The 14695-nt window shown below is 46.5% G+C and overlaps 1 protein-coding gene across 1 annotated transcript in view; it reads right to left on the minus strand.

Annotated features, from left to right (window-relative positions):
• Positions 1-253: 253 nt before the first annotated feature.
• The window catches only part of LOC115178666 (ras-associating and dilute domain-containing protein), a gene marked incomplete at its 5' end in the record, with an annotated part of 19824 nt that continues 5382 nt past the window's right edge, over positions 254-14695 (minus strand). Inside the window, 4 exon segments of the mRNA XM_029739933.1 lie at positions 254-446; positions 2127-2266; positions 6012-6142; positions 13214-13493. Of these exon segments, the coding sequence (XP_029595793.1) occupies positions 347-446; positions 2127-2266; positions 6012-6142; positions 13214-13493 (651 nt within the window).

Raw genomic sequence — 14695 nt, forward strand, 5'->3', positions numbered from 1 at the left:
GTCATCACAAACTCCTGATCAATTCCTGAGTCTTCCCAGTGTTTGGTGCTTTTGATCGATTCATCTGGGATTTCAGTTTTTTTCCGACCATCATCGTCTGAGTTCTGAGGATGAGGCTGATGTGTGTGTCTGTGCATGTGATACTAGGGATTGAAGGAAAGCTCTTTCTCACTCCCAGGAGTATCTCCTCATTCCAGGATCTGTCCATCTTCCTAGAATCCATCTCCTCTCTACCGCTCAGCGTATCTTTCTCTTTGTCATCTACCACTTTCCTTCCTCTCTTCCTCCTCTCTCCTGGTGGAGCTGAGGGCAGCGTTCCCGTGGAGATTCCCGCCGTTCCCACCAGTCAGCAGGACGAAGCGCTGATCTTCTCTGAGACCTCCAGGTCTGACTTGGCCACCAGGAAACGCAGGCGCCCTCCGCCTAGCCGGATCAGATCCACAGCACTGGAGAGGGAGAGGAGCGGAGGAAAGAGAGAAGGAAAGAGAGAGAGGAAAGGTAGAAGGAGACAGGTAGAGTTGTATTACATAGTGATCACCAGAGATTCAATATTAATGATAGATAGGAGAGAGGTAGTCTGCTTCTATCAGGCTGGTCCCTCTAGTATCCTCACCTCTGGTAGTCTGCTCCCATCAGGCTGGTCCCTCTAGTATCCTCACCTCTGGTAGTCTGCTCCCATCAGGCTGGTCCCTCTAGTATCCTCACCTCTGGTAGTCTGCTTCTATCAGGCTGGTCCCTCTAGTATCCTCACCTCTGGTAGTCTGCTCCCATCAGGCTGGTCCCTCTAGTATCCTCACCTCTGGTAGTCTGCTCCTATCAGGCTGGTCCCTCTAGTATCCTCACCTCTGGTAGTCTGCTCCTATCAGGCTGGTCCCTCTAGTATCCTCACCTCTGGTAGTCTGCTTCTATCAGGCTGGTCCCTCTAGTATCCTCACCTCTGGTAGTCTGCTTCTATCAGGCTGGTCCTGGTAACCTCTAGTATCCTCACCTCTGGTAGTCTGCTCCTATCAGGCTGGTCCCTCTAGTATCCTCACCTCTGGTAGTCTGCTCCCATCAGGCTGGTCCCTCTAGTATCCTCACCTCTGGTAGTCTGCTCCTATCAGGCTGGTCCCTCTAGTATCCTCACCTCTGGTTGTCTGCTTCTATCAGGCTGGTCCTGGTAACCTCTAGTATCCTCACCTCTGGTAGTCTGCTCCTATCAGGCTGGTCCCTCTAGTATCCTCACCTCTGGTAGTCTGCTTCTATCAGGCTGGTCCCTCTAGTATCCTCACCTCTGGTAGTCTGCTCCTATCAGGCTGGTCCCTCTAGTATCCTCACCTCTGGTAGTCTGCTTCTATCAGGCTGGTCCCTCTAGTATCCTCACCTCTGGTAGTCTGCTCCTATCAGGCTGGTCCTGGTAACCTCTAGTATCCTCACCTCTGGTAGTCTGCTCCCATCAGGCTGGTCCCTCTAGTATCCTCACCTCTGGTAGTCTGCTCCCATCAGGCTGGTCCTGGTAACCTCTAGTATCCTCACCTCTGGTAGTCTGCTCCTATCAGGCTGGTCCCTCTAGTATCCTCACCTCTGGTAGTCTGCTCCTATCAGGCTGGTCCCTCTAGTATCCTCACCTCTGGTAGTCTGCTTCTATCAGGCTGGTCCCTCTAGTATCCTCACCTCTGGTAGTCTGCTTCTATCAGGCTGGTCCCTCTAGTATCCTCACCTCTGGTAGTCTGCTTCTATCAGGCTGGTCCCTCTAGTATCCTCACCTCTGGTAGTCTGCTTCTATCAGGCTGGTCCCTCTAGTATCCTCACCTCTGGTAGTCTGCTCCCATCAGGCTGGTCCCTCTAGTATCCTCACCTCTGGTAGTCTGCTCCTATCAGGCTGGTCCTGGTAACCTCCAGTATCCTCAAATCTGGTAGTCTGCTCCTATCAGGCTGGTCCCTCTAGTATCCTCACCTCTGGTAGTCTGCTTCTATCAGGCTGGTCCCTTTAGTATCCTCACCTCTGGTAGTCTGCTTCTATCAGGCTGGTCCCTCTAGTACCCTCACCTCTGGTAGTCTGCTCCCATCAGGCTGGTCCCTCTAGTATCCTCACCTCTGGTAGTCTGCTCCTATCAGGCTGGTCCTGGTCCCTCTAGTATCCTCACCTCTGGTAGTCTGCTCCTATCAGGCTGGTCCCGTTAACCGCTAGTATCCGGTCTCCAATCCTCAGCCTCCCGTCAGACGCCGCCGGACCGTCTGGAATCAGAGTTCTGATATAGATCCCTGGAGCATTCAGAGGAGTGTGCTGGAGGAGGAGGGTGGAGATAAGTTTAGCTGTTTAAATGTTACCACCAGCTATGTTCAGCCAAACACTATCGATGGGTGTATATTTGGTCTTTGAATAAGTGTGTGTGTGTGTGTGTGTAAATGAGTGTGTAAGGCCGGGATTCAATGGGATGGTGGATTTAGACAATGCTGCATTTAAAGGTAATTTCCCATTGTGTCGACATATGCAGCATTTTAAGGTAATTTCCCATTGTGTCGACATATGCAGCATTTAAAGGTAATTTCCCATTGTGCCGACATACGCAGCATTTACCTTGAATATGGTCTCCGCGAACTCCGAACATTACCTTTAAAAAGTGCGTTGCAGACTTTTACATTTTATTTAACCTTTATTTACAGACAACGTGAGATCGGATTGAATCCTGGCCTCAATGTGTATCTCTTTAAGAAACCTTGTGCACAATCTCTAATGTTAAGAAACGTTGTGAGTGATCTCTAACGTTAAGAAACGTTGTGCGTGATCTCTAACGTTAAGAAACGTTGTGCACGATCTCTAATGTTAAGAAACGCTGTAAGCGATCTCTAATGTTAAAGAACTCTCGAGTTTTTGCTCGCCTGAGTTAGAATACCTCATGATAAGCTGTAGACCACACTATTTACCAAGAGAGTTTATCTATATTTTTCCGAGCTGTCTATTTACCACCACAAACCGATGCTAGCACTAAGACCACACTCAATGAGCTATTTATGGCCATAAACAAACAAGAAAATGCACAGACAGAGGCAGCGTTTCTTGTGGCTGGTGATTTTAATGCAGCGAAACCGAAATCTGTTTTAGCTCATTTTTACCAGCATGTCACCTGTGCAACTCGAGGTGACAAACTCTAGATCACCTTTATTCCACACACAGAAATGCATACAAGGCCCAGCCTTGCCCATACAAGGCCCAGCCTTGCCCTGCCTTTGGCAAATCAGACCATCCTCCTGCTTCCAAGCAAAAACACAAACAGGATGTACGGAAGTGTTTCGATGAAGCGGATGCTAAGCTACAGGACTGTTTCGCTAGCACAGATCGGAATATGTTCCGGGATTCATCCGATAACATTGAGGGCTCTCCTTCTCTGCAGTGAGTGAGTAAAACATTTAAACGTGTTAACCTTCACAAGGCTGCCGGCCCAGACGGCATCCCTAGCCGCGTCCTCAGAGCATGCGCAGACCAGCTGGCAGGTGTTTACGGACATATTCAATCAATCCTTATCCCAGTCTGCTGTTCCCACATGCTTCAAGAGGGCCACCATTGTTCCTGTTCCCAAGAAAGCTAAGGTAACTGAGCTAAATGACTACCGCCCTGTAGCACTCACTTCCGTCATCATGAACTGCTTTGAGAGACTAGTCAAGGACCATATCACCTCCACCCTACCTGACACCCTAGACCCACTCCAATTTGCTTACCGCCCCAATAGGTCCACAGACGAAGCAATCGCAATCATACTGCACACTGCCCTAACCCATCTGGACAAGAGGAATACCTATGTAAGAATGATGTTCATCGACTACAACTCAGCATTCAACACCATAATATCCTCCAAACTTGTCATTAAGCTCGAGACCCTGGGTCTCGACTCCGCCCTGTGCAACTGGGTCCTGGACTTCCTGACGGGTGGCCCCCAGGTGGTGAGGGTAGGTAACAACATTTCCACCCCACTGATCCTCAACACTTGGGGCCCCACAAGGGTGCACTCTCAGCCCTCTCCTGTACTCCCTGTTCACCCAAGACTGCGTGGCCATGCACGCCTCCAACTCAATCATCAAGTTTGCAGATGACGCAGCCTTTAGGGAGGTCAGGACAACAAACTCTCCCTCAATATCAGCAAGAAACAGGAACTGATTGTGGACTACAGGAAACGGAGGAGCGAGCACGTCCCCATCCAAATAGATGGGGCTGTAGGGGAGTGGGTCAAGAGCTTCAAGTTCCTCGGTGTCTTCAAATGGTCAACACACACACAGTTGTAAAGAGGGCACAACAGCGCCTCTTCAACCTCAGGAGGCTGAAAGGTTTTGGCTTGGGCCCTCAGATCCTCAAAATGTTCTACAGCTGCACCATTGAGAGCATCTTGACTGGCTACATCAACACTTCGTACAGAAACTGCAAGGCACCTGACCGCAAAGCGCTACAGAGGGTGGTGAGTACGGTCCAGTATCACTGCTGCTGAGCTCCATGCCATCCAGGACCACTACACCAGGCAGTGTCAGAGGAAGGCCCTCCCTGCATATAGCCATGTTATTACCTGGTACTCCCTGTATATAACCATGTTATTACCTGGTACTCCCTGTATATAACCATGTTATTACCTGGTACTCCCTGTATATAGCCATGTTATTACCTGGTACTCCCTGTATATAGCCATGTTATTACCTGGTACTCCCTGTATATAACCATGTTATTACCTGGTACTCCCTGTATATAACCATGTTATTACCTGGTACTCCCTGTATATAACCATGTTATTACCTGGCACTCCCTGTATATAACCATGTTATTACCTGGTACTCCCTGTATATAACCATGTTATTACCTGGTACTCCCTGTATATAACCATGTTATTACCTGGTACTCCCTGTATATAACCATGTTATTACCTGGTACTCCCTGTATATAACCATGTTATTACCTGGTACTCCCTGTATATAGCCATGTTATTACCTGGTACTCCCTGTATATAACCATGTTATTACCTGGTACTCCCTGTATATAACCATGTTATTACCTGGTACTCCCTGTATATAACCATGTTATTACCTGGTACTCCCTGTATATAACCATGTTATTACCTGGTACTCCCTGTATATAACCATGTTATTACCTGGTACTCCCTGTATATAGCCATGTTATTACCTGGTACTCCCTGTATATAACATGTTATTACCTGGTACTCCCTGTATATAACCATGTTATTACCTGGTACTCCCTGTATATAACCATGTTATTACCTGGTACTCCCTGTATATAACCATGTTATTACCTGGTACTCCCTGTATATAGCCATGTTATTACCTGGTACTCCCTGTATATAACCATGTTATTACCTGGTACTCCCTGTATATAACCATGTTATTACCTGGTACTCCCTGTATATAACCATGTTATTACCTGGTACTCCCTGTATATAACCATGTTATTACCTGGTACTCCCTGTATATAGCCATGTTATTACCTGGTACTCCCTGTATATAACCATGTTATTACCTGGTACTCCCTGTATATAACCATGTTATTACCTGGTACTCCCTGTATATAACCATGTTATTACCTGGTACTCCCTGTATATAGCCATGTTATTACCTGGTACTCCCTGTATATAACCATGTTATTACCTGGTACTCCCTGTATATAACCATGTTATTGCCTGGTACTCCCTGTATATAACCATGTTATTACCTGGTACTCCCTGTATATAGCCATGTTATTACCTGGTACTCCCTGTATATAACCATGTTATTACCTGGTACTCCCTGTATATAACCATGTTATTACCTGGTACTCCCTGTATATAGCAGTTATTTTTTACCTGTTATTGTTATTCGTTATTCACTGTGTATTTAATCCTTGTCACTATTTATATTTTATATATTTTTATTTTATATATTTTTATCTTTAACTCTGCATTGTTGGAAAATAACCCATCAGTAAACATGTCACTGTTAGTCTACACCTGTTGTTTCCAAAGCATGTGGAAAAATACCTTTTGATTTGATTTACTCACCAGTCCATCTATGAGTCCCATGCCCAGTCCGTAGGGTCCCTTGTTCAGCTCCACTACAAACACCAGACAACACTCATCATCAGGTAACAGGGCCCCGGGAGGCACGGGGAAGGGGAACTCACATAAACTACCTGTAGAGAGGACACACACTACAGCTATACACACTACAGCTATACACACTACAGCTATACACACTACAGCTAGACACACTACAGCTATACACACACACTACAGCTATACACACACTACAGCTACACACACACTACAGCTAGACACACACTACAGCTAGACACACACGACAGCTAGACACACACGACAGCTAGACACACACTACAGCTAGACACACACTACAGCTATACACACACACTACAGCTACACACACACTACAGCTATACACACACTACAGCTATACACACACACTACAGCTATACACACACACTACAGCTATACACACTACAGCTATACACACACTACAGCTATACACACACTACAGCTAGACACACACACTACAGCTAGACACACACTATAGCTATACACACACACTACACAGAACAACTAACACACAGCTACAAGGCAGTCCCACAAACACAGAACAACTAACACACACAGTGAACGACTAAACAACTAAACAGACAGCTTAGACTACGGGGCGGCAGGTAGCCTAGCGGTTAAGAGCGTTGGCCCGGTAACCGAAAGGTCGCTGGTTCTAATCCCTGAGCCGACTAGGTGCAAAATCTTGAGCAAGGCACTTACTTAACCCTAATTGCTCCTGTCTGCTAAATTACAAAACTGTCAAAAATACATGTAAAGACATGCAGTACTGAACACTATCACCAGGGGGGAGACATGCAGTACTGAACACTATCACCAGGGGGGAGACATGCAGTACTGAACACTGTCACCAGGGGGGAGACATGCAGTACTGAACACTGTCACCAGGGGGGAGACATGCAGTACTGAACACTATCACCAGGGGGAGACATGCAGTACTGAACACTGTGACCAGGGGGAGACATGCAGTACTGAACACTGTCACCAGGGGGGAGACATGCAGTACTGAACACTGTCACCAGGGGGGAGACATGCAGTACTGAACACTGTCACCAGGGGGGAGACATGCAGTACTGAACACTGTCACCAGGGGGGAGACATGCAGTACTGAACACTGTCACCAGGGGGGAGACATGCAGTACTGAACACTGTCACCAGGGGGGAGACATGCAGTACTGAACACTGTCACCAGGGGGGAGACATGCAGTACTGAACACTGTCACCAGGGGGGAGACATGCAGTACTGAACACTATCACCAGGGGGGAGACATGCAGTACTGAACACTGTCACCAGGGGGGAGACATGCAGTACTGAACACTGTCACCAGGGGGGAGACATGCGGTACTGAACACTGTCACCAGGGGGGAGACATGCGGTACTGAACACTGTCACCAGGGGGGAGACATGCGGTACTGAACACTGTCACCAGGGGGGAGACATGCGGTACTGAACACTGTCACCAGGGGGGAGACATGCGGTACTGAACACTGTCACCAGGGGGGAGACATGCAGTACTGAACACTGTCACCAGGGGGGAGACATGCAGTACTGAACACTGTCACCAGGGGGAGACATGCAGTACTGAACACTATCACCAGGGGGGAGACATGCAGTACTGAACACTGTCACCAGGGGGGAGACATGCAGTACTGAACACTGTCACCAGGGGGAGACATGCAGTACTGAACACTGTCACCAGGGGGGAGACATGCAGTACTGAACACTGTCACCAGGGGGAAGACATGCAGTACTGAACACTGTCACCAGGGGGGAGACATGCAGTACTGAACACTGTCACCAGGGGGAGACATGCAGTACTGAACACTGTCACCAGGGGGGAGACATGCAGTACTGAACACTGTCACCAGGGGGGAGACATGCAGTACTGAACACTGTCACCAGGGGGGAGACATGCAGTACTGAACACTGTCACCAGGGGGGAGACATGCAGTACTGAACACTGTCACCAGGGGGGAGACATGCAGTACTGAACACTGTCACCAGGGGGGAGACATGCAGTACTGAACACTGTCACCAGGGGGGAGACATGCAGTACTGAACACTATCACCAGGGGGGAGACATGCAGTACTGAACACTGTCACCAGGGGGAGACAGCCAGAGTTTATCAGGGAACAACAGAAGTCCACTCAGTTATGTTGCCAGTCAGTTCTCATGTTATGGTGTATTTCATATAGATTACGTCAAAAAGTATTATATTTCCTTATATGTTGCTGTACATGAGTTTATATCCTCAAGTCCATTGCTGATGCTATTGCTTTATTTATATATGTATATATTACATACTGTAAAAAACTATATCGCTGTATATATATATATATATATGTCAGTCAGGTCCATAATTATTGGCACCCTTGATAAAGATTAATATAATACAAAGATATAATACAAATAAATATTATCGGCATCCCTGATGAGGATTAGTACAATACAAACACTGAGCTATATTGCAAGCTTCAAATAATGGGACCATTAGATTATTTTATAATTACAGAAAGAGATTTTGTTTAACAACTAATTTTTTTTTTTAATCTATAAAAAATTATTGGCACCCCTGTTTTCAATACGCTAGCACCATCTGCTTGCCAGGATAATGACACAGCCTTTTTGTAAAGTGTTTTATGAGTTCTAGAACACACTAGGAGGGATCTTAGACCATTCCTCCATACAGAATCCTACCAGATGTTTTATGAGTTCTAGAACACACTAGGAGGGATCTTAGACCATTCCTCCATACAGAATCCTACCAGATGTTTTATGAGTTCTAGAACACACTAGGAGGGATCTTAGACCATTCCTCCATACAGAATCCTACCAGATGTTTTATGAGTTCTAGAACACACTAGGAGGGATCTTAGACCATTCCTCCATACAGAATCCTACCAGATGTTTGATGAGTTCTAGAACACACTAGGAGGGATCTTAGACCATTCCTCCATACAGAATCCTACCAGATGTTTTATGAGTTCTAGAACACACTAGGAGGGATCTTAGACCATTCCTCCATACAGAATCCTACCAGATGTTTTATGAGTTCTAGAACACACTAGGAGGGATCTTAGACCATTCCTCCATACAGAATCCTACCAGATGTTTTATGAGTTCTAGAACACACTAGGAGGGATCTTAGACCATTCCTCCATACAGAATCCTACCAGATGTTTTATGAGTTCTAGAACACACTAGGAGGGATCTTAGACCATTCCTCCATACAGAATCCTTCCAGATGTTTTATGAGTTCTAGAACACACTAGGAGGGATCTTAGACCATTCCTCCATACAGAATCCTTCCAGATGTTTTATGAGTTCTAGAACACACTAGGAGGGATCTTAGACCATTCCTCCATACAGAATCCTACCAGATGTTTGATGAGTTCTAGAACACACTAGGAGGGATCTTAGACCATTCCTCCATACAGAATCCTTCCAGATGTTTTATGAGTTCTAGAACACACTAGGAGGGATCTTAGACCATTCCTCCATACAGAATCCTTCCAGATGTTTTATGAGTTCTAGAACACACTAGGAGGGATCTTAGACCATTCCTCCATACAGAATCCTACCAGATGTTTTATGAGTTCTAGAACACACTAGGAGGGATCTTAGACCATTCCTCCATACAGAATCCTACCAGATGTTTTATGAGTTCTAGAACACACTAGGAGGGATCTTAGACCATTCCTCCATACAGAATCCTACCAGATGTTTTATGAGTTCTAGAACACACTAGGAGGGATCTTAGACCATTCCTCCATACAGAATCCTTCCAGATGTTTTATGAGTTCTAGAACACACTAGGAGGGATCTCTGACCATTCCTCCATACAGAATCCTTCCAGATGTTTTATGAGTTCTAGAACACACTAGGAGGGATCTTAGACCATTCCTCCATACAGAATCCTACCAGATGTTTGATGAGTTCTAGAACACACTAGGAGGGATCTTAGACCATTCCTCCATACAGAATCCTTCCAGATGTTTTATGAGTTCTAGAACACACTAGGAGGGATCTTAGACCATTCCTCCATACAGAATCCTTCCAGATGTTTTATGAGTTCTAGAACACACTAGGAGGGATCTTAGACCATTCCTCCATACAGAATCCTACCAGATGTTTTATGAGTTCTAGAACACACTAGGAGGGATCTTAGACCATTCCTCCATACAGAATCCTTCCAGATGTTTTATGAGTTCTAGAACACACTAGGAGGGATCTTAGACCATTCCTCCATACAGAATCCTACCAGATGTTCTATGAGTTCTAGAACACACTAGGAGGGATCTTAGACCATTCCTCCATACAGAATCCTACCAGATGTTTTGAGTTCTAGAACACACTAGGAGGGATCTTAGACCATTCCGCCATACAGAATCCTTCCAGATGTTTTATGAGTTCTAGAACACACTAGGAGGGATCTTAGACCATTCCTCCATACAGAATCCTTCCAGATGTTTTATGAGTTCTAGAACACACTAGGAGGGATCTTAGACCATTCCTCCATACAGAATCCTACCAGATGTTTTATGAGTTCTAGAACACACTAGGAGGGATCTTAGACCATTCCTCCATACAGAATCCTACCAGATGTTTTATGAGTTCTAGAACACACTAGGAGGGATCTTAGACCATTCCTCCATACAGAATCCTACCAGATGTTCTATGAGTTCTAGAACACACTAGGAGGGATCTTAGACCATTCCTCCATACAGAATCCTACCAGATGTTTTGAGTTCTAGAACACACTAGGAGGGATCTTAGACCATTCCGCCATACAGAATCCTTCCAGATGTTTTATGAGTTCTAGAACACACTAGGAGGGATCTTAGACCATTCCTCCATACAGAATCCTTCCAGATGTTTTATGAGTTCTAGAACACACTAGGAGGGATCTTAGACCATTCCTCCATACAGAATCCTACCAGATGTTTTATGAGTTCTAGAACACACTAGGAGGGATCTTAGACCATTCCTCCATACAGAATCCTACCAGATGTTTTATGAGTTCTAGAACACACTAGGAGGGATCTTAGACCATTCCTCCATACAGAATCCTACCAGATGTTTGATATCCTTCAGTCTGCACTTCAGGACTATCCTCTTCAATTCAAACCACAGGTTCTCAATGGGGTTCAAGACCGGAGACTTTGACTCTTTAATTCAAACCACAGGTTCTCAATGGGGTTCAAGACCGGAGACTTTGACTCTTTAATTCAAACCACAGGTTCTCAATGGGGTTCAAGACTGGAGACTTTGACTCTTTAATTCAAACCACAGGTTCTCAATGGGGTTCAAGTCAGGAGACTTTGTGGTCCTTTGTAGCTAAGTTGGTAATTCATGGTGCTTGTAACACCCGGGGTCGTGGGTTCAATACCCAGGACCACCCATAAGTAAAATGTATGCATGCCTAACTATGTCGCTTTGGATAAATAGCATATTAATACAGGACATAAATGCAACATGTAAAATATTCCCATGTTTCATGAGCTGAAATAAAAGATCCCATTAATGTTCCATACGCACAAAAAAAAACGTATTTCTCTCAAATTTTGTGCACAATTTTGTTTACATCCCTGTCAGTGAGCATTTCTCATTTGCCAAGATAATCCATCCACCTGACTGACAGGTGTGGCATATCAAGAAGCTGATTAAACAGCATGATCATTACACAGGTGCACCTTCTGCTGGGGACAATAAAAGGCCACTCTAAAATGTGCAGTTTTGTCACACAATTCCACAGATGTCTCAAGTTTTGAGGGAGCGTGCAATTGGCATGCTGACTACAGTGATGTTCACCAGATCTGTTGCCAGATAATTTAATGTTAATTTCTCTACCATAAGCTGCCTTCAGCGTTGTTTTAGAGAATTTGGCAGTACGTCCAACCGGCCTCACAACCGCAGACCATGTGTAACTAGGCCAGCCCAGGACCTCCACATCCAGCTTCTATACCTGCAGTATCGTCTTAAACCAGCCACCCAGACAGCTGATGAAACTGAGGAGTATTTATGTCGGTAATAAAGCCCTTTTGTGGGTAAAAAACAAATTCTGATTGGCTAGGCCTGGCTCCTCAGTGGGTAGGTCTATGCCCTCCCAGGCCCACCCAAGGCAACACCCCTGCCCAGTCATGTGAAATCCATAGATTAGCACCAAATGAATTTATTTCAATTGACTGCTTTCCTTCTATGAACTGTGACTCAGTAAAAACGTTGAAATTGTTGCATGTTGCGTTTATATTTTTTGTGCAGATATTAAAACAAAATATACACTGAGAGTACAAAACATTAAGGAGATCTGCTATTTCCATGACATAGACTGACCAGGTGAAAGCTATGGGGGGGAGTGATGCTCATGTTTGCTATACTCAGTTTATACATTAAACAAAAGTCTTTTCTGCTCAATTTTATCAAGGGTGCCAATAATTCTGGACCTGACTGTATGTCTATATATATGTCAGTAGAGGAGTCTTTACCCAAGGGTGCCAATAATTCTGGACCTGACTGTATGTCTATATATATGTCAGTAGAGGAGTCTTTACCCAAGGGTGCCAATAATTCTGGACCTGACTGTATGTCTATATATATGTCAGTAGAGGAGTCTTTACCCAAGGGTGCCAATAATTCTGGACCTGACTGTATGTCTATATATATGTCAGTAGAGGAGTCTTTAACCAAGGGTGCCAATAATTCTGGACCTGACTGTATGTCTATATATATGTCAGTAGAGGAGTCTTTACCCAAGGGTGCCAATAATTCTGGACCTGACTGTATGTCTATATATATGTCAGTAGAGGAGTCTTTACCCAAGGGTGCCAATAATTCTGGACCTGACTGTATGTATGTCTATATATATGTCAGTAGAGGAGTCTTTACCCAAGGGTGCCAATAATTCTGGACCTGACTGTATGTCTATATAAATGTCAGTAGAGGAGTCTTTACCCAAGGGTGCCAATAATTCTGGACCTGACTGTATGTCTATATATATGTCAGTAGAGGAGTCTTTACCCAAGGGTGCCAATAATTCTGGACCTGACTGTATGTCTATATATATGTCAGTAGAGGAGTCTTTACCCAAGGGTGCCAATAATTCTGGACCTGACTGTATGTCTATATATATGTCAGTAGAGGAGTCTTTACCCTCTAGCACGTTGCTTTTCTTCCCGTCCGTTGAAGGTCTGCTATTACTGCAGCCGTTGACCTGGGGGGCGTGCCCAACCAGGTCAGCCCCGCCCCCCTCGGGGTTCCGGGGCGTGTTGGGCGAAGTCAGGAGGCACGAAGGGTCCTGGTTGGTCGGCCGGAGGTGGGGGGCAGTGCCATTCCTCCTCACACTGCTGTGAGATTGGCCTGGGGGTCTATCCCTCACCCACTCCTCCCCCCCTCCTGACCGGGGACTGTTGTGGGACGGAGGGCAGTCCCTCTGGAGGTTGTGGGGGAGGGGGGATAAAACAACACACAGTTACAATACTGTTAAAGGCAGGAGTGTGTGTGTGTGTGTGTGTGTGTGTGTGTGTGCGTGCGTGCGTGCGTGTTGCCTGCAGTGGGCCTCTCTCAGTAACACCAAAGTATAATCCAGCCAGCCGTCCTGACTGACTACTTACTGGTCCCAAAGCCTTAATCTGATTACCATGGCTGTCATGTCTAGGACTTGGCACCGCCAGGGTGGCTGTCATGTCTAGGTCTTGGCACCGCCAGGGTGGCTGTCATGTCTAGGACAAGGCACCGCCAGGGTGGATGTCATGTCTAGGACTTGGCACCGCCAGGGTGGATGTCATGTCTAGGACTTGGCACCGCCAGGGTGGATGTCATGTCTGGGACTTGGCACCGCCTGGTTGGATGTCATGTCTAGGACAAGGCCCGCCAGGGTGGATATCATGTCTAGGACTTGGCACCGCCAGGGTGGCTGTCATGTCTAGGTCTTGGCACCGCCAGGGTGGCTATCATGTCTAGGACAAGGCACCGCCAGGGTGGATGTCATGTCTAGGACTTGGCACCGCCAGGGTGGATGTCATGTCTGGGACTTGGCACCGCCTGGTTGGATGTCATGTCTAGGACAAGGTCCGCCAGGGTGGATGTCATGTCTAGGACTTGGCACCGCCAGGGTGGCTATCATGTCTAGGACAAGGCACCGCCAGGGTGGATGTCATGTCTAGGACAAGGACCGCCAGAGTGGCTGTCATGTCTAGGACTTGGCACCGCCAGGGTGGCTATCATGTCTAGGACAAGGCACCGCCAGGGTGGATGTCATGTCTAGGACAAGGCACCGCCAGGGTGGATGTCATGTCTAGGACTTGGCACCGCCAGGGTGGATGTCATGTCTGGGACTTGGCACCGCCAGGGTGGATGTCATGTCTAGGACTTGGCACCGCCAGGGTGGATGTCATGTCTAGGACTTGGCACCGCCAGGGTAAATGTCATGTCTAGGACTTGGCACCGCCAGGGTGGCTATCATGTCTAGGACAAGGCACCGCCAGGGTGGATGTCATGTCTAGGACAAGGCACCGCCAGGGTGGATGTCATGTCTAGGACTTGGCACTGCCAGGGTGGATGTCATGTCTGGGACTTGGCACCGCCTGGTTGGATGTCATGTCTAGGACTTGGCACCGTCAGGGTGGCTGTCAT

The sequence above is a fragment of the Salmo trutta genome, chromosome 38 (assembly GCF_901001165.1).
Source record: "Salmo trutta chromosome 38, fSalTru1.1, whole genome shotgun sequence".
NCBI classification, from domain to species: Eukaryota; Metazoa; Chordata; class Actinopteri; order Salmoniformes; family Salmonidae; genus Salmo; species Salmo trutta.